Here is a 25,356-nt window from a genome sequence, read left to right as displayed (position 1 = left end):
TGATGGAGCTCATGAATGCACAGCACACTGAACATGTAAACCACAACCCTTGCCAGCGGCTCTCAGCCCCTTTCATTGTCCTGGTGACTCTGTAAGTTTCTGTATCTTCTGAACATGTTGTTCTCAGTCTTGCTCTGCCTGCAGGCAGTGATCTCATATGTGGACATTTTGTCATGCTTTAGACTCAATTAATGTACAAGTGGATTGAGCCGAAAACCTGCAGCGAGGAAGCTGAAGGTGCGGTACATCTGCCTGCCTCCGGAACCAAAACTCAGTGCCCACCTTGCAACCCAGGATTCTTCCAGTCCAATACCAGTACCTGTGAACCCTGCCCGTATGGATCGTATTCCAATGGATCTAGTAAGTATTAGTAGTACGAACCACTAACTAGAGCCACAGCAGAAGCTGACACAGCTTGGGATAATGGCACCTGAAAACTGAATTTGGCTATAGGAGGTGGGAAACATTAGCAAGAAAAGATAATACCATCTGGGTCTAAACTAAAACTTAGATTTATAGACTGGGTCATCTTCCTATAATAAAGCTCGACTCGGTTTATATTAATTTTAAAAATATAGAAAAAACCATGAGTTAACAATTTAGAGAATAACCATGTTTTAAAATTTTTCTGAAAAAGTTGAAATGAACCTAATTCTCTTAATTAATTAATTAATTTATTTATTTATTTATTTATTTAGATTTATATCCCGTCCTCCCAGTAGCTCAGAACGGTCAACAAGTAAACATACACAGTGGAAGTAATTAGACAAATAAAATGTACAATAGGTTTAGATGCTTGGACATACAAAACTGTGCAGTATTTATCAGAGTACAAACAATTTATCAGAGTACAAACAATTTTTCAGAGTACAGACAATTTCTCAGAGTACAGACTAAGAGAGGACTATACTGAAATTTAGGGAGAAGTTAAACAGGGGAGAGAAGAGAGAGGTGGGGTTTAAGGGGGGGTGTAGACTGAGGGAGACCTTTAGTTGAAGAGGAGGGTCTTTACCATTTTACGGAATGTCAATAAAGAGTTCTGTTGCCTGAGTTGGGGGGGGGGGGAGTTGATTCCAGAGATGTGGGATGAAGTGGCTGTAGGATCGTTTGCGGGCAGTTTCTGAGAGGAGGGACCTTCCAGGGGGAATGCATAGGCGTATTTCCGATTTTGAGCGGAGGGTGCGAGTGGGGGTGTAGATGGGAAGCTTGGATTTTATGTAGGAGGGGGTGGTGGCATAAATTCTCTTGTGGGCTACTGCTAGGGCCTTGAAAGCACAGCGCTGGCTAATTGGGAGCCAGTGTTCAGCGCGGAGTGCTGGGGAGACGGGATCATGGTAGTTGAGGTTGTGTAGGAGGCGGATAACTGCATTTTGGACACGTTGGAGGAATATCATTCCATATTTCTGTTAGTTTGAAAGGATATGATTTCCCTAATTTGTCAGTAAAAACAATTCCTTTAAGAGAAGGAAAAGCCCCAATCTACCAAGACCCAATCTTTGAAAGTTCCAGGAAAGGGGTACAAGTGAGGAACATATGCCAAATAGGATCTTGAAAGTTAAACAGGAACATTTGAAGAGTATCCTGGAGAATATCGGGAGCCAACGAAGTTTGGCCAGTAGTGGAGATACATGTTCAAATTTACCCATGCTGAAAATCAACCTAGCCGCGGTATTCTGAATCAACTGGAGCCTCTGCAAGTTAGTTTTGGTTAGACTTAAATAGATTGAAATACAATAATCTTTTTTTTTTTTTTTTAATTCTTTATTTATTTTAAATCATAAACAAGTGTACAATAATATATCCATTAAATTTCAATGTAACACTTGAAAATCTTAATCATATCATCAAGAACAAAAGTATATATCCTCAGCCCCCCCACCCTACTGAAATTAAAATTCATGAATCATTTTCAAACATACAATAAGTGTACAGAAATATAATCATTATAATTTCAAACCGACACTTGATCTTTCCAAATCATCTAAAATAAAAATATTAATCCGGTTAGAGGATGCAAACTAAAAAAACACCATGAGCATCTTCTCTCACATCAGGCTGCTCTATGGGGTAAAGACCTAGAACAACTCCTATTGCCCAGCACTTATGAGGTATTCAGGAAACGCCTCAAAACTCACCTATTCCTGAAATACCTAGACAGCTGACCCACTTCCCTCCTTCCCCTCTCTTGCCCTTTCTCCCCATTGTTCCCACATCCCTTAAGTTAACTCAACTTGTACTCCACTAATCTTCTGTAAACCGCATAGAACTTAACGGTATTGCGGTATATAAACTGTTATTATTATTATTATTAATCCCCTCCCTCGCGCCCTACCTACAATAATCTAACCGAGAAAGGATGATGGATTGAACTAGAACGGAGAAATGCTGCTGATGACGGATTGACGGCACATAAATAATTCCGGGTCAAGGCTTCTCTTCTCCAATGAGGCCCACAATAGCAGTTCCCAGTTCTTAGCTAAGCACGACAAACTCCAAGTGCCATACGTGTTATGTGTAGGGTTACCAGATGTCCGGGAAAACTCGGATGTGTCTTCTTTATAAAGGACTGTCCGGGTTCCCAGTTGTCTGTGTTTTGGAAAGCCCCAAGCTCCAGCAGCATCTTTGTGGTCCTTCAACAAGCATGCAGAGAGCTGGAGGCGGAACGGGGCAGGTTGGAGGCAGAACAAGGCAGGGCTGGGGGTGGAATGGGGCGGGGTCATGTGTCCGGGTTTGTCCATCGTTAAATATGGTAACCCTAGTTGTGTGTGCATGTGTGTGTGGGGGGGGGGGGAGTGGAAAATCTGGTGCCGATTCCCAAGCCCAAACTTTAAGTGCCAGACTTATGCTTATTGGTGCCCAAGCTGGGCACACTAAGGGCTCCTTTTACAAAGGTGCGCTAGCGTTTTTAAAGCACGCACCGGATTAGCGCCCACTAGCCAAAAAACTACTGCCTGCTCGAGAGGAGGCAGTAGCGGCTAGCGCATGCGGCATTGTAGCGCGCGCTATTCCGCGCATTAAGGCCCTAACACGCCTTCGTAAAAGGAGCCCTAAGTCAGTATTCTATAACTATATGCACAACGTTTCGGGATGCCCCTGTCATGCCCCCTTTTGAGATGCACACTATGGAAGTTAGGCGCACTGGCTTATAGAATAAAGTACAGCCAGACGCACGTGCAAATTCTAATGGGTTCCAGTGATTGATGGTTAGCAGCTCATTAGCCAATTGATTTGCACACACATCTTGGGAGTGCACCCAACTTTGGGCAGTATATATAGAATTCAGGGGTATGTATGGATATGTTGATCTGAATTTTGCTGGGAGAGGGGAAATGGGGTGTGTGCTAGTATGTTTATGAGCATGTGATCGAGAACGTGGCAGGCGGATGTGGGTTTGCTGGTGTGATACCTGCTGAATGCAAAATGGCCGAGAGAATGGAGATTTTGTCCTCCAAGAGTTAGTCAAAGGATGAACTTAGTGTTATCACCTTATTTTCCTTTTTTTGTATTTATTATAATGAAATGAAGTATATGGAGACCAGTTATGGTTAATGGTTCCCTGTCCTCATTCTCCAGGTTGTAGCAACTGCTCTATTGGGACAGAGCCAGCCCAAGGCTTTGAATACAAATGGTGGAACATACTACCAGCAAACATGGCAACTACCATCCTCAGTGGCATCAATTTTGAGTACAAGCAAATAGCTGGTATGTAAATAAGGAAGCACGATTTCTCATAGAAGTAAGATATGTTTAGTGCATACACAGTGCAAGGTGTTACTGGTGGGCCCATTGATCGGACAGGATTTACCCAGGGAGCAATGCTACTACCCAGTTACATCTCACTGGCCTGCTGTGCCGCTTATAATTCAGTAACCCTTAATTGAGCAGTCACTCCATATCGCCCAGACCTCCATGGCACTATCCAGTTAATACTGGGGCGACCCAAAGGTGGAGTCAGGGTGGTGCCAGGATTTACCCAGTTAGTTGCAATATTCAGTCCAGTAACCAGGTAAGTTAGCATAGCAAAAGAGCAGTTGTTTGGCAGTTTACTGGCCTGAATATTGGATGATGCCCAGATAAGTCCCGACAGCCAGACATACCTGAATAATATCCAGCATTGAATATTTGGGTATAAAATGCTCACAGCAGTCAATATTAAAAAAAAAAAAAATGCTATCCACCACAAGCTCAATATCGACCCAGATCTTTCTTAAGCATGTAGCACCTTGTTCAATTCTAGTACCCTACAAGTCAGGTTTAGACAAATTCACTGTAGTAGGAGGACTGGAAATCCTATTGCTACCACAGCTGTTTGGCTGGAAAGGGGCCATTGTTCATGTGTCTCACCTTCCTTCCCCACCACCACCACCACCACTACTACTCCCATCTTATGCCATTGATGGCGTATGCTCACAACTGAACATTGCAAGGATAGCTCAAGATCAAGAATATATACCATATGCTATGAGCCTCGTCATATTGGACAGATTGGATAGACCGTGCGGGTCTTTATCTGCCTCCTATTTTTTTATTTTCAAATTCTTTATTCATTTTACCTCTTACATCAAGTGTATAAATAATTGACATATTGAAATTGTATACATCATTTGAATTTCTTATCATTTTAACATTAATACATAAGATTTAATCCCTTCCTTCCCACCCCTCCCATAATATATGCAATCAAATAATCATATAAGTATTCTTATCTAATGAACTAAATATTTAATCAAATTCAGAAAACCCCCCCTTCATCTGCATTTGTACTTATAATGGAAAAATGGTATTTATTCATTATAATACTTTGTCAATGGCCCCCAGAAAGACTGAAGATACTATAGAAATGAAACATGCTCACTACGTACTGGAAGGCACCTAGACCCTGATTCTATAAACAGCGTCTACTGGTAGGTGCCTAGATTGGGATGCCTACCAATGTAGGCACCTAACTTAATTTTTTTTAAATTGGTTCAGTTGACACTGTTAATTGAACAGTGCTATTAAAAACAATTAAAACATTAATTTTCGAGTAGGTGCTTACATTGGTATGTGCCATGTAGGCATCTACACCAATACACCTAGCAGCACCTACCCGAAAAGTAGGCATGGTTATGGGCAGAGTTTGGGCATGGATAGAATTAGGTGCCAGTAGGCATCTACTTTAGGCACCAGTATTATAGGCCAAGAAAACCCGGGCCTAATATATCAGCACCTAAACTGTTCGCATCTAACTTGACTTAGGTGCCGCTATGCACGATTCTGCAAATGGCGTCTAACTTTGAATAACACACAATAGGTGCCGTTTTCAAAAGCACTGACCGTTTATAGAATCAGGCTCTTAGTTTTATATGTCAACCTAACGGTGAAATGGAATTTTGTATGTCTGTTATATAAAATATGTTTATAATATTGTCATCTAAATCAGAGGTGTGTACAGTTTTTGATAAATGGGCCCTCAAAACTAATTTCAAACTCTCTGGTCCTCCAACACCTCTTCCCCTCCAATTTTCTTCCTTCTTACGTTCTGTCTTTCCATTTTCTTCTTTCAAAGTCTGACCCTTTCAGCTCCCCCTCTTACTCTAATTGCTCCTCTTGTTCACCTTTATATTTTCATTTCTCCACTTCCTATCACTTTATCTCCCTCCCCTTTCAGCCTCTTTGAATCTATCACGTCTCATATGACCTTACCATTCCCCTCCTCAAGCAGAGTTGATGGCACCCTCAGTTATCTCTTCTCGAGCCCTCATATAATATATTTATTGTCCAGAAAGAATGGCCAGTACAAAAGTATTAGGCGTAGGCCTCTAGGTACATTTTCATTCTTGTCTTCCACCACACACCTTTACAAATCTACCAACTGGTGATTGTTCTGGCATAGCATTCCCCTTTCATTTCACCTTGCAATCTGTCCTCTCTTCTTCTCCCACTGAGCATCCTCTTCTCTCTCTCTCTTTCACCCCTACCTAGCAAACCATCATCCCTTTAATTTTTTGTCCCTTTTCTGCAGCACCCAGCATCCCTTTTTTTGCTGCTCCCTACCCATCCAGCATCTTCTCTCTCACTTCATCCTACCCACCTGCACCTTCTCTGTTTTGAGTCCTGTACACATACAGCATCTCCTTCATTTGAGCCATACCATCAAGCCTTCTGCTAGACCATGGAACCTAACAGGTAAACACAGCTACTAAAAGCCCCCTTTGAGCATCCGGCATCTAGTGTACTGCTACTACTGGCTTGAGAGATGACTGTTTATTTTAATAGTAGCTAGAAGAGTCCTTGGTGGAAAAAAGTTTGTAGGGCTTCCAGTTTAGATAAAATAATAAAGTTGTGCATGAGCTGCACCACCATCTTACTGTGTTAATAAAAGGGTTGTTTTTTCTGTAACTGTTTTAGGCTGGGAGGTGGCTGAAGAATATATTTACACTGTAGCTGGAGCCTCTGATAACGATTTCATGATTCTGACCTTGGCCGTCCCTGGATTTAGGTGAGAAAGGTGACATTGTTGAGAGAAGGAAACCATGTACCCAGAGAGTAGCAAAATCAGATTCGCTGCCATGGTTTAAAAAAGAAGGAACGTAAGGAGGGTCCATGTTGACAGTATGAAGGCCCTCTGGTGGTCAATGGCAGAACTACTCTCCTACCTCAGAAAATGCTTCCTATTGTACCTGTTTAGACAAGAGACTGCAATAGGTGATTCTGACAGCTCAAGATTGCATGGCAAAGGGGTCTACTCAGGTACATTTCCTCTCCAGTCTCTTCTCGAGACCTCCAGTCACTCTCTCTCCACACACCCACAAACTCTTATTTACTCTTTTCACTTCCAATTAACCTTTATTTACTCTCTTCTGTCCTAGGGTTACCAGATTTTATTTGAGTAAAATCTGGACCCCTACAATCGCCCCCAGGCCTACCCTGTTCCATCCATCCCCACCCCATTACACCTCAGTCCTGCCCCTATCCTACCTCAGCCCCTCCCCCTGCTGCCTGTCCTCCTGCCCAAAGGTACGGGGGAAGGAAAGGAGCGGGGAGGGGGGGCAGAGACGAGGGCAGTGGATGGGTGCCACTGCCCTGGGTGCATCTCACCCTCGCTACGCCACTGGGCTCAGAGCAGCTATAGCACATTGGGCAGGGCCAGTGTTAAGACATGATGGGACCCAGGGCAGAAATTAAGGAGAGAACACTGTGTTTACTGAGGGTTGATGAAGAAACATGACAAGGGTTGCTGCAGGACATGAAAAGGGCTGGAGGGAAGGTGTGACAGCAGAGGTGAGAGGGGTGAGGGGGTTTCCCTTAATCCAGGTTACTTTAAGACATCTTAAAGCAGCCTTGGGAAAAAGTAGAAATTCAGTTGGGGAAGGTGAAAGAGGAAACAATTCACTACAGGGAAAAGGGTTGAGTGAATGTGAGAAGTAAATGGAGTGAATAGGAGTCCATAATGGATGAGATGAAGAGAGAGTTAGTGGAAATTGGTAGGAGAGAAGAAATGGAGCACCAAGGAAGGGAATAGAGAAGGGGAGGACAGAAACGAATGGGAATTTGTGAGGACAGAATAGGGTTACCAGATGTCTGGATTTCCCCAGGCATGTCTTCCTTTTCAAGGACATGTCCGGGGGTCTGGACGGCTTTTCAAAACCCGGCATTTTGTCCGGGTTTTGAAAAGCTTCCTCAAAATCACTTTGGAAACTAGAACCATGTATAGTATCCATGTCACCTCCATGTTTAAGTGCTTGAATTTCCACCAGCTCTATGGCAGACATAAGTGTGGATGTTTAGATGTTAGGTGCACTGATGCTGTTATAGAATAGGCGTCTACTGCATGGCCTTAGGGCACTTAAATGGAGGTGCCTAGTTATGTAAGATATGTCTTTGGCCTGGGGATTTGAATCTTGAAGTGGATTGGGTTTCTTTAGTGTAGATTGTCTCTGATTGGCTGTGAAATATATCACTTGACAGCCCCAAACAGTTTGTAAAGTGTATATCCATCATTGTTCCTTATAATTAATCCGAGTCCCCTCCCTCCCAACCCATCTCAACCTTTTAAGAGCAGTCCACTGCATGTCTGTGATTGCATGATGTTTATTCCACCAGTGCTGCACTAAAGGGGCTGAAACGCACTCATTTAAAATGCAAGATTTGTGTTCAGTAAGGATGCAAGATTTGTGTTCAAGTATAGGATGTACTTGTCTTGATGTACATCCTATACAAGAGTGCAAGGACATATAATCATATAAACTACATTATTAGAAAGGCAAGTCATTATCAGCTCTCAGTTGAATCGTTAGATTCTTCCCTGGAATGTCAATGGATGCTCTCTCTAGAGTGAGAGCACACCGTTGACAATGACCACCTTTACGCAGACCTAATAATGGCAAAGAGTCCTCAATATCAATCCATTTATAAGATAACATCTGACCAATGGTGCGGCCCCTACGATAAGCTATAAATGGGGGGGGGGGGGTCTGAAAAAAAATGTATGTAATGATAATGTATGTAATGTACAGTATAATCACGTTATAATGGACTCGCTTATAACGGAACCTTGCCTATAGCGGACAAGGTCCACTGGTCCCTGCCGAGTACCATTATAAACATACAGAAAATCATCGGATATAATGGACTCGCATATAACGGACTTTCGGATATAACGGACAACTATTTTGGTCCCCAGAGCTGCTTTTAGCTGTAGTTTTATTCGGCTATAACAGACATGCAGGCTCCGCCTACAAGACACGTACCATGCCAGTGATATAGTATCAAAATGCAGCCCAGAAAAAAAAATGACAGAGTATTTTTCTTTCCAGTACTGTATTCTGGTTTGCAATCATTTCATGCCATACCAATGTTTTGCTGAGTTTTGTTATTGATGTTGCTGATATGCTTGTGCAGTGTCTGTTGTTCATCGATTTACGTTGTTTCAAGTTGCCCTAAATAAAGTTTTTTTTTAAATGCAACTCTGGATAGAACGGATCGTTTTTCCAGGTCCCTTGAAGCCCGTTATAACGAGATTATACTGTATGTATGTAATGACACCGATCAATGTTTAAACCATAGGTTAGTCACCTGCTTACTCATAGTATCTTATGGTAAAACTAATTTATCTTCCTTCGCAATATGTTTATATTATAATAAAAGGTCCCGCTGGCCATATTTACCTCTCAAATATGCTTTCCTAATAACTGCCCTAGGGTAACCCCTCTCAGTAAACTGTTACATTAATTTAACAGCTTGAATCTCATAATCTTTTAATGTTGAACAAATGTGTTGAATTCATATAAACTGTTTAATGGGAAGAGTAGGCTTTAGAGCAGACGATACGGATGAAATGAGCTGAAATGCAATAAAATGTTATATGCCTCTTCCTTACGATGCACCGAGGAAATCAAATGAACACCCTACCGCTGGATACGTATATCCCAAAAATTAACCTGCTGATGACTAAACGTTATGGTAAATTATAAATCTATGTCCAGCAAATTTGACCATTTCAAAAATTCCAAATACCTGTTGCTCACCACCATCTCATATCAAAAAAGTATCATCCAAAAATTGTTTTTTGGGGAGGAAGAGCCCCAAACAATCAAGATATCACAACTGTCGCAGTGCACCTTAGCCACCAACACCCAGATATGTCCCAATGTTCTGTATATGAGGGAAGAACTCCTGATATTGCCTTCACTTCCACAGCCCTCCACCATCGGTTACCCAAGACTCGGAGAATAAAGAGATTGCAAGAATTACCTTTGTGTTCGAGACCATCTGCACCGTGAGCTGTGAATTGTATTTCATGACGGTATGTGTCAAGCTAATTATATTGTTCCCCCATAAGTAGAGCTTCTGTTTTTAGGTTTTAAATTATAAACACTGATAATTTGCTTTGATGCATAAAATTGATAAAAAGGTGTTTATTGAATGAAATCCAGTAAAACGCTACCACCCATTGCATGCTTTCACCCCTTCCCTTGCCTGCATTGGAATATAATTTGCAGGATACTTTGGAATGAAAGCTGGTATTTCAGGAAAAAATAAAGAAGATTGAGAAAAAAAGATGGCGGCTTGTGTGACTGGTAGTTTGACTAAAGATAACCAGTATAGTCTGCCGCTCATGCTTTCAGGTGGACTTTCTGGGACACCAGGCCACTCAGCGGTATAAATTAATATCTGGATTTTTAAATAAGAAACCAAAGACTGGTCTTAATGACATCTGGAGCATTGAGATTAAGCATCAAATTACTGTGTCTCAATGGTCACGAATTTGGGCTTGGAGGATGAGATGTACAGTGTCCACATCTATGAGACAAACTTGGTTTTTTCTGTTACATAGAGCATTTTGGACCCAGTTTACAGAAGTTAGATGGCTCTAAGTCTAATAGATGCTGGTACTATCATCTTGAAGCTGGGACATTAGATCATTTAATATTTTATTGTCCATTGATACTTGCTTTTTGGAAATCAATTTGGGGTCAAATAAATAGCTTGTTGGAAAATCCGGTGGCATTATTGTATGACACTGTGTTATTTGGTACATCAATGAGAATTAGGAGCCAAATATCTTCTAACAATAGCAAGCTATTACTCATTATGACAGGGGTTGCCATACAGCATATCATAAGGAATTGGAAAAATTGGGATTGTCTGAATTATAGCTTTTGGTGGAACTCTTAAAAAATTTCAGGATATTTGGGAGCCATTAACAAAATACTGTAATGAATTAATGTCATTTTTCCCCTTAAAAATGCACGTCCAAGGTGGGGGGAGAGTGGTGGGGGTATTTTGGTTTTCTTACGAGTGCAAATTGAATATGGGGGAGGGGGGATATGGAATCTGAATTTGATTTTGATAGGATATTAAGTGATGTATTTAAGCATAAAATGATGTTATATGATGTTACACTTATTGTAAGTTTTAAAAATGAATAAAGAATATTAAAAAAAAATAAAGATAACCAAGAAATATAACTTGATTATCTTGGCTACTAAGTGGCTCACTGACAATTGGATAATTTTCAATGAGTCTACTGTACTTATAATCCTTCAAGCGGATTTTCAAAGTAATACTCTCCGTGGAGCTTCCATTTAAAATCTGTTACAAGCTAATCCTAGCAGAAAGGAGGTGTGGAAGTGTTAAAATGGAATCCCCATGTTTAATTTTTCTAGCCATGCCCTTCCCTCTAAAGGAAAAATGGCATATTGCAGTGGCATAGCCATGGGGTGGGGTGGCTTGGGGGCCTGGGCCTCCTCAATTTGGGTTCAGCCCCTCCCCCCACTCTAAATTTAGGCTCAGCTTGCTGCTTTGGCTGGTGGGATCCACAAGACCCACCAGCAGAAGCCATACTCCTACAAAGCCCATTTTTCCTGGGTCACCACCACTGCTGCCTTATTCGCCAGCCCCCTGCCCCATGCATGTTTGGTTCCTGTGAAACTGAGCACACACACACACACACAAAAAAACCAGCCATGTGATAGGGAGGATACTCGGCTGGCGCAGTGACAGCCATCCAGAGAAAGTGCTGCTGACTGCTGGCTTTGTGAAGAGGAGAGCTCTCACTGGTGGGGCTTTGGGACCCATGACAGCTCTGGAATATGGGCATGACAAAATCCCCCCCCCCCCCCCATACACACACACCTCTTCGGGTTAGGACCTCCCAAAATATGAGGTCTGGCTATGCGCCTGGCGTGTTGTCAGTAGAGAGCTGCGCGGGGACATAAATCCCACCCATCCCCGCCTGTTCCCGCCAGGATCCTCTCCATCCCCACCTGTCCCCGTCAGGATCCTCCCCGTCCCCACCCATCCCCGCAAGGAATTACCTTCATCCCCGTCCGTCCCCATAAAAAGCAGTAATTACTTCTGACAGGATCATCAATTCCACAGTTTCTTTTGCTGTTTTCCTTGTGGAATCTCTTTGGTGGAACCCTTTTTTTGTTTTCTGTTCAGGTAATTAACTTATAAACCCCCCTCTTTTACTAAGGCTGACTTGTCCATTATATTATATGGACGAACCCTGCTTCCAAAGCCTTCCATCCCCGTGGGAGTCCCGTGGGCCAGAGGGGATCCCTGTGGGAGTCCCGTGGGTTAGGGGGGGATTCCCACGATCCTCGTTCCCGTGCAGACCTCTAGTTGTCAGTGGTGTGCATACTTTTACCCATAGAGGGCCAGGGCATTTTCAAAAGGAATCTTCCCTGGGCAAGAATCCTGTTTATATTTACTTTAAAATTAATGTCTTTGATGGTGCCATAAGAATCACTGCTTTGGGCCCAGCAATTCAGCTAGTGGCTGAAACAAAAATGATCTGTTATAAATTGTTGGAATGACGCAACTATGTTTTATGTTCTTTATACTTTATGGTAGGGAATAAAATCCATTCCAAACTCTGTGGTGGAAAAGTGGATTGGCTCCAAGGAGAAGCAGTCCTACTCGTATGCTCTTGAGAAGAATGCCACAATGACCTTCACATGGGCATTCCAGAGGGCAGCCTTTCGCGAAACGGTAACTCCACAGTTATGAGTGAAAATATCTAGTCATACAGCGCTGCATACATCTAGTAGTGATGTAGAAATGATTAGTAGTAGAGTAAAGAGCAGAACAGCATGCTCTGGGACAAGATTGAGGAGTCTGTCTTATAGAGAGAAGGGGGCAAAAAGAAGCACCCACAAGGCTAGAGGGTAAGGGAGGGGACCAATAGGGAGAGGCATGAGACTAGGGCACATTGGAGATCATCACAGTCACTGAAGTCAGAACTTGCTTGGAAAGAGAGAGTCACAGGTATCCACCAGGAAGAGACAGTGGAGTAATGAAAGACCCAGGCTCTCCTAAGAAGGAGGAAGATGTCGCATTCAAACAAATAACCAACATAGGCTGCTGTTAAGAAGTGGACCCATTTTAGGCAATGAACTTTTATTTTTTTTCCCATAAATTGTACTGAAGAATTTTTCTTTTAAGTAGGGCAGTTACACAGGCATGGAAGAGTGGTTTTATCAGTTTGAATAGTCACATTTATTGTCAAAACGTGAATAAACCAGCAATCTGACAAATTTGCAATTGACATTTTACTTGCTATCAAGGTGAATGTGATACAAAAACATGCATACTTGTTCTTCATCTGTCATTGTCGCCAGGTACTAGTGACCTGGACTGGCCACCATGAGAATGGGCTACTGGGCATGACCCAGTATGGCTATTCTTATGTTCTTACGTGAGCCAAATAGAGGACAATAATGGCATTGTAGCATCACTGTTGAGGTTGGATCTGAGGCACTGTGGATTGAGGCATTATGACATCACAATCTCAGCTCTGGAATGTTGCTCTCAATGGGGTTCTGGAATCTGGCTATTCTTTGAGATGCTGGAATGTTGCTACTCCTTGGGTTTTGGCTAGGTACTAGGGACCTGGATTGGCTACTGTGAGGATGGGCTACTGGGCATGACCCAGTAAGGCTATTCTTATGTTCTTACGTAAGCCAAGTATAGGACAATTAAGCCATTGTAACATCACTGATGAGGTTGGCTCTGAGGCACTGTGGCACATAGGAACTCAACATGGTTTCAGCCTAGCCAATGAAAGCCCCTTCCTAGCTTCTGGCATTCTCTTGGCTGCAGCACTTGGCCTAGAAGGACATATTTTGGTGGCAAACATTTCAGCATGCAGACTGGGGTAGCTGTAGGTCCTAGTAACTTACCCATTCTATACAAAAGGCATTTAAGATATTCCAAAACTTATGCACAAAGGAAATGTCAAACTTCCACATTTATTAGTTGGTCATCCCATCAACATTTATATTGAGGCCCAGGGCTTATAAAGGTAAATGTGTCCTTTGCATTTTGGATTGCAAGATAGCTGTCACTTTCTATGTAGAGTGGACTGAAACCTCGGAATATCAACCAGCTTTTAGTATCTTTTTGTCCAAATTATGCTAGGATAGCCATATGAAAGAAGACTCAATTGGATAGCAGATTGCATATACTTAGCTTTTTTCTCTAGTGAATCTAGCCTTTGAAGGGCATATCAAAGTTTCAAGTTTATTAAAATTTTGATGTTAACGCAATATCAAATATTTTCAATGTGTATAACAATAATAATTTTAGGGGACAAGATAAAACAATTTATACCAATAAACATACAGTTGATATACATAATAGATAGTGATACATAAGGAAAAAGGGGGTGAACTACAATTATTTAAGGAATAGAAAAACGTTTAAGGGGAAACAACATCAGGAGGGTAATGGCTGCATCAATAGCCTGTCTAAGGTATACAAGGCTGAAATGTGGATTTAAGACCACACAGTTAAATCCCATGATTTAAACAATGACTCTCAATGTAACTGAAGGTTTGGACAGTCTTTCCCTTTTAGTCTCTGAGGATTTAAGCCTAATTTCAGGCCCCACCAGGAGCCATTTTTATTTATTTTTTTTTTTAAATATTTTTTATTCTTTTTTTAAATTCTTACATCAAGTGAAATACATGTAATACATTCAATTATGAAAAAACACTTGAAATTATTATTAAATGTTCTTACAATGTGAATTAAATAAACCCTTTATCAGAATTTTATATCATATTTTTATTATTATGCGGTTTTCTGTGGTTATTTTCTGTTTAAAAAAATATAGTGGTTCAAACATTTTACTTGCTCTTTAGGTAGGTTCATCATGTTTCTCCTTTTGTATTATGAGGATAACCTAGGACTCCTAGCTGTGTAACAAATGAACTGCTTGTCTTCATATAAATGAAGCTACTTTCTGAGTACAGCAGTTCATTCATCACAAACCCACCCTCTTCTTTTTTTAAAAAAAATAATTACATTAGTTTAATGACAGCATTAAGGCAGTCTGGAGGTGCATGACCAAAGGAACTGAAGTTTTGAGAAGATTCTAGAAGAAGGTGCCCAGTTTGTCACCATCAGGACAACATTACCCAGTTCTGTGACTGGCGAACTGCTGTCTTCTGAGAACAGCTGTTTCCGTTAAAATAGCTTTTTCCAGTGAAGAAGAAATCACTGACCTCCAGAAACCAGTTCCCAAAGCCAAACTAACAGAATCATAGAACGAGAAGGCCTTTTCACATGTATGACCAACTTTATAGACTTCTCTGTCAAAAGATAATAAGGGCATGGACTAATTTCACATGTAGACTTGTAAGCCTGGCTTTTTGGCCAGGTCTTTCCTTGATTCCTTGGATTGAGGCTCTAGGTTTTAACCTAATTCAGATTTCAAAGTTTATAAGATTATTGCTATTTTCCTCCGATATGATGTGATGTCTGTCAACTGTGATTTTACATACTGTATTGTAAATTATTATATATAATGCAAATGCCTAGAGCCTATATGGTAGGAGAGGAAAAATGAAAGTATTAAATAAACTGTTCTTGTCACATATCTCACATGAAAATATTTTTCTTTTAGATGAGAAAGTACAATAATGATGTTGCAAAAATCTATTCTATCAACGTGACAAATGTCATGGATGGTGTGGCCTCTTACTGCCGACCCTGTGCCCTTGAATCTTCAGACTCAGGCTCCTCCTGTACTTCTTGCCCACCTGGACACTACATAGAAAAGTCTACCAGCACTTGCTATCCATGCCCTTCTTACACCTATCTAAAAGCCCATCAACCATATGGCAAGCAGGCCTGCATCCCTTGTGGTCCTGGCACAAGAAGCAATGAGGTACTTTTTCTTTGCTGTTTCAAAGCGTCATGGATATGGAAGCATCAACCCTTAGTTAAATTAAAAACTGTCATCTGGGGGACTAGGCATTGTCCGAGCAATAAGGGAAGCTGGATCAGCAGGGGAAATCTTTCTGCTCATCTCAGCTGAGGTGACCTTGGGGAATAGGGGGTTATTTTTGACCTTTGGAAAGAGGGAAATTGGCTGTCCCTTGTTTCTTTTATTAGCTGGGGTGAAGGAGTGGGAGGGAGGACACAAAATTGTTTTTTGGTGTTTGCATCTATAAAGTTTCACTCAGTACAATGCCAGCTAGATCAAATGTATGATATTCTGCCAAACCTTGCTACTTGGGTAAATGCCATCCATGAATTTTCAGTGGCATAGTCCACTACAAACCACCCTGGAGTTATTCATATAATGCCGGGCTAGGTGGAGCCAGATTTTTGTCTGAAAACTAGCATTAATCAGTACTGGTCATAGACTTAGTTTACCTGCTTTGTGAGGGGGGAGGAGTAGGAAGGTAGGTGAACAATCAATAACTCTGTCATTCACACATACCTGTAGCGTACCTAAGGGTAGGCCTGGGTAGGTACAGGCTCACCCAACGATGATGCCTCACTCAAAGTGGCAACAACAACAACAAAAAAATAGAAGCATCATCTGGCCTCGTGTGAAGAAAGCAAAGAAAAAAAAATAAAGCAAGGCAGTGGTCATGAAATCTTTAAAAAAAAAAAATTATCCAACTTATTAAATTCAACAACCAGTAACATTTACATTTACAAAATGGAGAAAATTTTGGCTTTACAACAAGGAAATATTAAAAATTTTAAGAAAATATGGGATCCATTGACTAATTATTCTAAAGATCAGATATCTTAACACATTGATAATAGTAATATAGGGTTAGGGTGGGAAATATAGATATTAATATGAAAGAAAAATGGAAAAACAATTAATAGGGGAAAGGGATGAATATTTATGATATGAATTTGTACATACATATATATTTTATTATACATTTTATAATATGTGATTCATGTATTGAAAGAATGAAAATTCTATAAATAAAAATTTTAAAAAAAACCCAGTAACATCCACGATGAGACCCGACACAGTTGTGTTTTGACATGCAATTGCCAGCATCAGAGGTCAAAGTGCAACTACAAATAGAAACAACAGACACAAAAGTTTGACAAAAACAAATTGGATAAAATACTATTGTATAAAAGGATGAGAGCCTTAAAAATATCTATATAGCCATATACACTGATGTATTTACAATGTTTACTTTAGTTTTGGGGTTATAAGTATATTTACAGTTGGACATACATTCCCAGATACATTACATTACATTAGTGACTTCTATTCCGCCTTTACCTTGCAGAGGCCATGTTGTGCTTTCCAGCCTCTGCACTTAAAATATAACTGCCACTGTCCCCTAAGTTTGGGGAAAGTATTAGGAAATTACATCATTCGTAGATACTCTAATGAGTACATGTCAGAATGAAGCAGACATACTGAATCTTTTTTCCTCAGGGTAATTCACTCTGCTACAATGACTGTCGGTTCTCGTATAGGAAGGATGGACTGGTTTTACAGTACGACTTCTCCGCTCTAGCAAACAGCACCACATTTACCAACAGACCCAGCTTCACATCCAAAGGGCTGAAATACTTCCATCAGTTCAGCATCGCCATTTGTGGAAATCAGGTGAGCTTTGAGTTCTACATGTCGGCGTGAAGAAAAATTCAAACCTAGACGTCTGCATTCCAGTTCAGCACCAGTGTAGTTCACTGTGGTTCACTTCTTTTCTCAAAAATAGGACTTTTTCCATTGTTATACCGCAATCAACATCTGGTAACATTAAATTGACTTGTGGAGGCCCACAAGGCTCTGCATTATCGCCAGTATTATTTAATATATTTTTGGGCCCCATTGTTGACTTCTATTAAAGAAGCCAGTATAAAGACATACTGTTACGCTGACAATATATTACTTGTGGCATAGATTGGCCCAATTAAATTGTACATGGTTGTCCCTGAATAAATTCCGAACATTAATAAAAGCTTTTCCTACAGGTGATTGAGGCCAGCAGCGTGCCTGATTTTAAGGCCAAATGGGATTGGCACATGGGATCTATTCACAGGGCAAAGGTAGGGGAGGGACATTAAGGTGGGCAGACTAGATGGGCCGTGGGCCCTTATCTGCCGTCTATTTCTATGTTTCTATGTTTCTATGATTTCAGGACAAGAGACTGAACCAACTAAGATTCACATCATTTCTTGATAAAACAATTCCACTTGTGAAAAAAATAATTCAAATATCTTGAAGTAGTTATTGATTCACAGTTAACATGTAATGATCAAATTTCAGATATTGTAATACAGAGTATTAAAACACCTAGATCACTTCGGGCAATTAGGCATCTTTATTTATGCATTTCAACTTCTTGACAGACACATAATCAAAAAGAACGGAACAATACAATGCCAGTTTATCAATCATTCTCAAAAAAGCAAGTCACAATTTTCCAGGAAATAACAACTGTGCCGGCTTGTCTAATTAGTCCACAATATGGGAGGCTGGAGCTTCAAATCCAACTGAAATATTTCACTGGTAATTATTCGAAAGAAAGAAAATAAAGATGTGGCTAGATGGGCCCTGAACTTAATTTCATTGAGCCAACACACAAGTAGCATATCTCATGTAATATTTATAATTTGCCCTTTGGCAGACATAAATTTTGACAACTGCTGAGGTTCAAAAAAATACATATCTACTCCCTTGATAGTGCATAACACATTTGCAGGGGTATCTCCAAACAAACGTTGCCCCCAACTGCGTAACCTGGGGCCTCAAAATAAGAAACTGTTTTCTTCTCCTCTGAGTTGAACGTGACACGTCTGGATATATTCTCACTACTTTTGACATAAATGGAATATCTTTATATTTGAAAGAAAGCTTAAGCATCCATTATCTGTCTGAATCAATGGCAAATTGTACAAGCAGTGTAGCAGTAACCAGTATCTCACTATCAGATCTCTCCAGGAACTGTGTCATACGACAATGTTTTATTTGGCATGTCTATGAGAGCTAAGAGCCAAATATCTTCCAATAATAACAAACTTTTAATGATTCTGACAGGAGTTGCCATTCAGCAAATAACACATAATTGGAAAAATTGGAACAGATTGAATTATAGTTTTTGGTGGAGATCAGTGTGTCACATTTATAAAATGGAAAGAACTTTAGCTATTCAAAAAGGGTATTTTTAAAAATTTCAGGATGTGTGGGGGCCATTAATAAATTATTGTAATGAATAGATATCATTTTTCCCTGTTTAACATAAATGAAAGTATGGGGTGGGGGGTGGGTTTTTCATTATTTGATATGAAGGGAAGGACAGAATTTATTATATTATATTATATATATTATTTGATATTAGTACGGTGGGAGGGATGGGGTTAAATCTTATTTAAGGAGAAATTTGTGGAATTTCAAGTGATGTATTAATTTAATTGTTGATGTTTTCTGTGCACTTGATGTAAAATATAAAATGAATAAAGAATTTTTTTTTTTTTTTTTAAAAAAAGATCTCTCCAGGAAATTCGTTAAATTCAAATTATCAGCAGATAAATTCTGCTGGTTTGGATTTTGAGCCTAGTCTCTATTAGTTAAATAGTAAATTTTTGAGAGAGGCGGATAGGAGGATTCGGGTACTTTCAAAATTTCAGTTAAGTGTTTCTTAAACGTATCATGCGGTAGCATAAATGACAACCTTGGAAAATTTATAATCCGAAGATTACATCTCGATGACACATTCTCCAGCATTTTCTACTTTGAAATGAAGATTCCCACTGTCCTTAACCCAAGTTAAGGCCTGAGGTGTTAAAATAATTTTTAATGGGTTATGGAATTAGAGTCAGGGTCCCCCACCTCTAAAATCCCAAATCACTAGTTTTTGGACCCCAGTATAGCTCCCCTGGGCTTTAGGCCACCTAACGCCACTTCCAGCGTTGGCCATGCCTACCTTGGTGTTTGGCAGCCTTAAGTGCTTACGTAGGCACAATTCCGGCGCTGATTTTCTAGGCGTCGGTATACACCTCAAATCTCAGTTAAAAACACCTTTTGGATGGTATTTTTAACAGAGGTATGGAGGGCCTACCGGTGTCTAGAAAGTCAGCACTGGTTCAAGGATCCGGGCCACTGTGACTACCCTGTTTCCCCGAAAATAAGCCCTACCCCAAAAATAAGCCCTAGATAAGATCAACCCCCCCAAAGCCACCCCTCCCCCCCCCCCCCGACACTCCCCGATGCCATCCCTGACACTAGTGCTACCCAATTCACCGAAAAATTGGACTCATCAATTCAGTGATCCCCACCCTGGTGAGACCTGACATACCTCCGCTCCGAGTCCTCTAAAAGAGCTGCCATCGCTGCTGTTTTTGGAGGCCTTGGAGCAGAGGTATGTCAGTCTCACAGTGAGAGGGTCAGTGGGGTTCTGTTGCACAAGGGGATGGGAGGGAGGGATAGAAAGATGTTGCACAAGGGGATGGGTGACAGAGGAGGAAAGATTTTGAACATGGGGGGAGGGGGGAAGAAAGGAAAGAGGAAGAATTGGGCTGAAGGAGAGGAAGTGAGAGATGATTGTTGTACATGAAAAAAAATAAGACATCCTCCGAAAATAAGCCCTAATGCATTTTTTGGACTCCAAATTAATATAAGACATGGTCTTATTTTTTGGGAAACATGGTATTAGCAGTGTGGAAACACTTCTGGGACCAATCCTCTTATGGAACCTTTACAGTCCGAGTCTACAGTTGCACTGAATCTACTGATACTTACTCTGTTTCATGCAGGGGAAGAGGTTAGCTATCTGTATGGACAATGTTACAGACTTACGGAGTCCAGATGAAGCATCTATGTTTTCAAAATCTGTTATATCCTACGGGTGCAAGTCCATCCTCCTGTTTTCTGATAGAATGGGCTATAAATCAGCATTGTTGTCCCAGCCTATAAGCTTTGCTGATCGCCTCATAGGTGAGTACATTGGGCGGGAAATGTGAGTTGTAATACAAATTTCACACTTATATATGGTAAGAATACACAAATGTCATGTCCAATGGCTTCAGAAAAAAAACATTTGGCTCTGATATGAATGCTACCATGTTTCTCATAAGAAGAATATTTGTCTTCAGATTTTTGTTTTTATAAGAAAGGAAAGGTTCCAAAGCCTAACAAAAAAAAGCCTTCATAGACTCCAGCGGATTCAGAACACCGCGGCTAAACTAATCTTCGCAAAAAGCAAATTCGACCACGTCTCCCCGCTTCTGTCTAAGCTTCACTGGCTCCCAGTAATCCTTAGAGTTCACTACAAATGCGCCTGCCTAACCTTCAAGTCTCTACACGGCATCTTTCCTCCCCTTTTTCCACTATCTTGAAACTCCTCGAATCCCAACACCACCAGATCTACTCAAAAATTCAAACTATCCTTCCCCTCTTTAAAGGGCATATCCCATGCAGGAAAATTAGGGACATCCCTCTTCTTCAGGATCACCGAACTCTGGAACAGCTTTACTATCCCGCTTCGGAGTCTGACCTCCCTTCAACTCTTCCGAAAACATTTAAAAACATGACTTTTCTCTAAAATGCAACGACCTCTCCCTCTTCGATATACTAAGTCTCTCTAAACTTCTCTGTACCAAGTTCTTCTACTTTTCTTTGGAGTTCCTTTCTATATCAATTCCTGTAAACCGTGCCGAGCTCCACTTCTGTGGAGATGATGCGGTATACAAACTTAAGGTTTAGTTTAGTTTAGTTAGGATCTCAAAGCTGTGCTGGAGATTTTTGAGAAGTTTTGCTTGTGATCTGCTGACCTTGCAGAGGTCTCAGTAGAGGTTTTCATTAAATGCATGGGACAAACATACTGTTAATGTCAGCCAGTAATGGAGACCTGGCAAAAGATGCAGATACTGAGGGCACAGCTGTTGTGCCTGCATAACCTCTTGACTTTGCTGTACCCTCAGGAGTGACAGCGGATATAACACTGGACAATATCACCAGTCCTACTGACTATTTTCCCTTGGAGAATGTAGGCCTGCCTGATCTCATCTTTTTTTACAGGTAAATCATTAGGTCATTTGACCCTTTGTTGTATTTGCTCAGCTCGTATGACCTACAAGTTCCTACATAGCTCACACGATACTATGCATTTGTCCACAGGTCCAAAGATGTGACACAGTCATGCAGTTCTGGGAGAGCCACCACAATAAGGCTGCGATGCGATGTGTCCAAAATCGGCTCTGGGAAAATCTCCGTGCCAGAGTAAGCAGAGGGTTGGCAAGTTACTGGTAACTAGCATAACTATCGCTTCACGCACTGCGTATATTCTCCGCTGCTGAAAGGAAACCATTGCACTTTAAGCAGAAATCCAAGATACTTTTATCATACTGTTTTAGGAAGAGGCATACAGAATATGGAACCAACATTTAACTGTGGCAGTTAATTAAAAATGGCAGCTGCTGCAGTTAAAATGAAACCGGAAATTCAGGTGAAAGTCAGTGGCATAGTAAGGGTAGGAGGCGCTCGGGGAAGAGGTACCCCTCCTGCACCCTCCTCTCTATGCCTCCACTCTTTCTGTGCCACCTCCTGCTCTTCTTGCCCCTCCCCCCCCATTCCACACCTGTGCTCTCCCTCCCCCCATACCTCTAAATCTTTGCCAGCGCAAGTGACTTTTGCAGCATGTTCCTCGCGCTAGCGGGTATATATTGAAGAACTAAGGCCAGTACTGGGCAGACTTGCACAGTCTGTGTCCTTATATGGCCATTTAGCTGAGGATGGGCTGGGGAGGGCTTCAACAGCTGAAATGGTCTAGATGCACTGGCGTGAGCTTTGACAGAGACTCCAGGGCTCTGGGTTTCTGGCCCAGAAATATCTAAGATAAAGAACAACTAAATTTAAATCATGAATTTATAGAGTGTGTACAGTTGGGCAGATTGGATGGACCATTCGGTTCTTTATCTGCCATCATTTGCTATATTACTACGTTCCCAAGCAGTAATGAAGGATCCCAGACTTTTCACAAATTCTGTGGCTGGTTGCAGGGGGCCTGGCTATAGTAGAGTCCCTCAGTGATCACCCCATCCCTGAAAGATGGTCTGCGTTTAAGTACCAGCCCTTTTTTGCTAGAAAAAAAATGTTGATTAAGGGTAATTTTCTATGAAGTATTCCACTTCTTCCTGCCTTCCATAGTCCTCCCTACCCTCTTCTAACCCCTTCCTCTGTAATGTCGCTTAGAGCTTGTATAGGTATATGCGACACACAAATGGAAGAAATAAATAAATAAAAATAATTTTCCCTTTGAAAATTGGTTTTAAGCCCAGTGAACAATACACAAATTGGTTTTTTAAAAAATATAAAATCTTTATTCATTTTTACAACTTACAAGTGAATCAAGAAATAACATTTGATCATAAAAACATCACATGATTTTCCATTACATCCATCGTAAATTAATGAAATTTATCCCCTCCCCTCCCCTCCCTATCATTCCATATATATTCACTTATATTATACAATATATATTTTTTAAAATTATTCATCCAAATCTTTAAGAAAGAATCAGAACCCCCCCCCAACCCTACCCTCTCATTATCAATTATATTATTACGGGGAAAATGTTATTTATTCATTACAATAATCTGCCAATGTCCCCCAAACATCTTGAAATTTACTAAAATGTCCATTCTGTTTGGCTAGCGCTCTTTCCATCTTATAAATATGGCATAAAGAATTCCACCAACAATTGTAGTTTAATCTACTCCAATTCTTCCAATTAAATGTAATATGTTGAATAGCTACTCCAGTCATAATTAGCGAAAGCCTGTTATTTTTTGAGGATATTTGACTCTTTGCCCTCATTGACATGCCAAATAAAATAGTATCATATGATAGGGTTACCGGATTCTCTAATAAAGAATTTATTTGGCCCCATATTGATTTCCAGAAAGCCAAAATAAATGGACAATAAAATAATAAATGATCTAAAGTCCCCGCTTCGAGATTATACTGCCAACATCTATTAGACTTTGAGCTATCCAATTTTTGTAAATGAACAGGGGTCCAGAATGCTCTATGTAACAGAAAAAACCAAGTTTGTCTCATAGATGCAGCCACTGTACATCTCATCCTCCAAGGCCAAATTCGTGGCCATTGAGACTCAGTAATTTGATGCTTGATCTCAATGCTCCAAATGTCCCGAAAACCAGTCCTTGTTTTTTTTATTCATGCATCCAGATATCAATTTATACCACTGTGTGGCCTGGTGTCCCAGGAAGTCCACCTGAATACACAAATTGTCATTGTTGTTTTTATTATTAATAGTTCTAGTATTGATGATTTTGGACTATGGAAACTAGTATTCAGATCTGGTACTTCAGTTGTAAGCACACCATCCACCGGAGGGATGCCTGCTATTTTCTTCTGAACTGTTGCACTGTGCTCTAGCTAGATATTAGCTAACAGCATTTATAGGGATGGTGGTGGTGTGGGCTGCATAAGTTAGCTTTTTAGAAACAATCTATGGCCCCTACACAGATCACATTGACCATTTCATAAAGAGGGTAAGAAAAGGCATCTATTTTATAATTGAAATTGGGTACCTATGTGCCTTTTATAAAACAGACTTTCAGAACCACCTGCAGTAACATTGGAAATACTGTTATACACATTTACACCTGCTCTGAAGTTGGGATAAATGTGCATGTGCCCTTGTGTATTTTATGAAATACACATGTGCATTACAATGCCACCACTGCCCAGACGATGCTCCTAGGAATATCTGTGCCCAGCATTCATATAATTTGCAGGATCTTGTAGGCACTTATAGCTCCGGTTATAAAAAGTCTTTCCACTTGTAAAACTTTTTATGCACAGAACAATCTTTATACAAATACCCTGTAAGGGAGCAACAGGTCACCCAGGTTGTAGGGCCAAGTCACACCTATTTTGAGGCTCTTCTCTGGACCCTTTTGCGTAGGACTGTGTCCTTCTTCCTGTACGGTGACCAGTGCTGGACGCAGTATTCCAGGTGAGGGCATTCCATGGCCTGGTACAGCGGCATGATAACCTTCTCCAATCTGTTTGTGATCCCTTTCTTAATCATTCCTAGCATTCTGTTTGCCCTTTTTGCCGCCGCCACGCATTGCGCGGATGGCTTCATCGACTTGTCAACCAGAACTCCCAAGTCTCTTTCCTGGGGGGTCTCTCCGAGTACCGCCCCAGACATCCTGTATTCGTGTATAAGATTTTTGTTACCGACATGCATCACCTTACACTTATCCACATTGAACCTCATTTGCCATGTCGCGGCCCATTTCTCGAGCGTGTTTATGTCATGTTGTAGGTCTTCACAATCCTTCTGCGTCTTCACTACTCTGAATAACTTTGTATCTTCTGCAAATTTTATCACCTCGCTCGTCGTATCAATTTCCAGGTCATTCCAGACCTTGTATGATCCATCCAGTCTGCCCAACAAGATATAGCATAAGGTATGATGTGCTACTACATATACTTACTCGATCTTGACTTGGCACATACCTTATTCTCCAAATACTGAAGCTGCCATTGAAGCCTCACTCCAGCCCATCCAAATTTGTCCAGTCATGATCAAGGCACAGAAGTGTATTCTTTCTAGA

At 40.8% G+C, this 25,356-nt stretch overlaps 1 protein-coding gene across 3 annotated transcripts in view; it reads left to right on the top strand.

Moving 5' to 3' along the window:
* The window catches only part of ELAPOR1 (endosome-lysosome associated apoptosis and autophagy regulator 1), a 153,308-nt gene that overhangs the window by 106,175 nt on the left and 21,777 nt on the right, over positions 1-25,356 (top strand). For all 3 annotated transcript variants that reach the window (XM_033918778.1, XM_033918777.1, XM_033918776.1), the window contains exons 9-18: positions 183-360; positions 3,574-3,702; positions 6,391-6,481; positions 9,682-9,787; positions 12,343-12,480; positions 15,398-15,661; positions 17,198-17,371; positions 20,521-20,701; positions 21,688-21,784; positions 21,884-21,985. In XM_033918778.1, the coding sequence (XP_033774669.1) occupies positions 183-360; positions 3,574-3,702; positions 6,391-6,481; positions 9,682-9,787; positions 12,343-12,480; positions 15,398-15,661; positions 17,198-17,371; positions 20,521-20,701; positions 21,688-21,784; positions 21,884-21,985 (1,460 nt within the window). The remainder of the gene's footprint in view (positions 1-182; positions 361-3,573; positions 3,703-6,390; positions 6,482-9,681; positions 9,788-12,342; positions 12,481-15,397; positions 15,662-17,197; positions 17,372-20,520; positions 20,702-21,687; positions 21,785-21,883; positions 21,986-25,356) is intronic.

This window comes from Geotrypetes seraphini, chromosome 13 (assembly GCF_902459505.1).
Source record: "Geotrypetes seraphini chromosome 13, aGeoSer1.1, whole genome shotgun sequence".
In the NCBI taxonomy this organism is placed as follows: domain Eukaryota; kingdom Metazoa; phylum Chordata; class Amphibia; order Gymnophiona; family Dermophiidae; genus Geotrypetes; species Geotrypetes seraphini.
The sequence above is the reverse complement of the archived record's forward strand: the minus strand, read 5'-3'. Positions and strand labels throughout refer to the sequence as shown.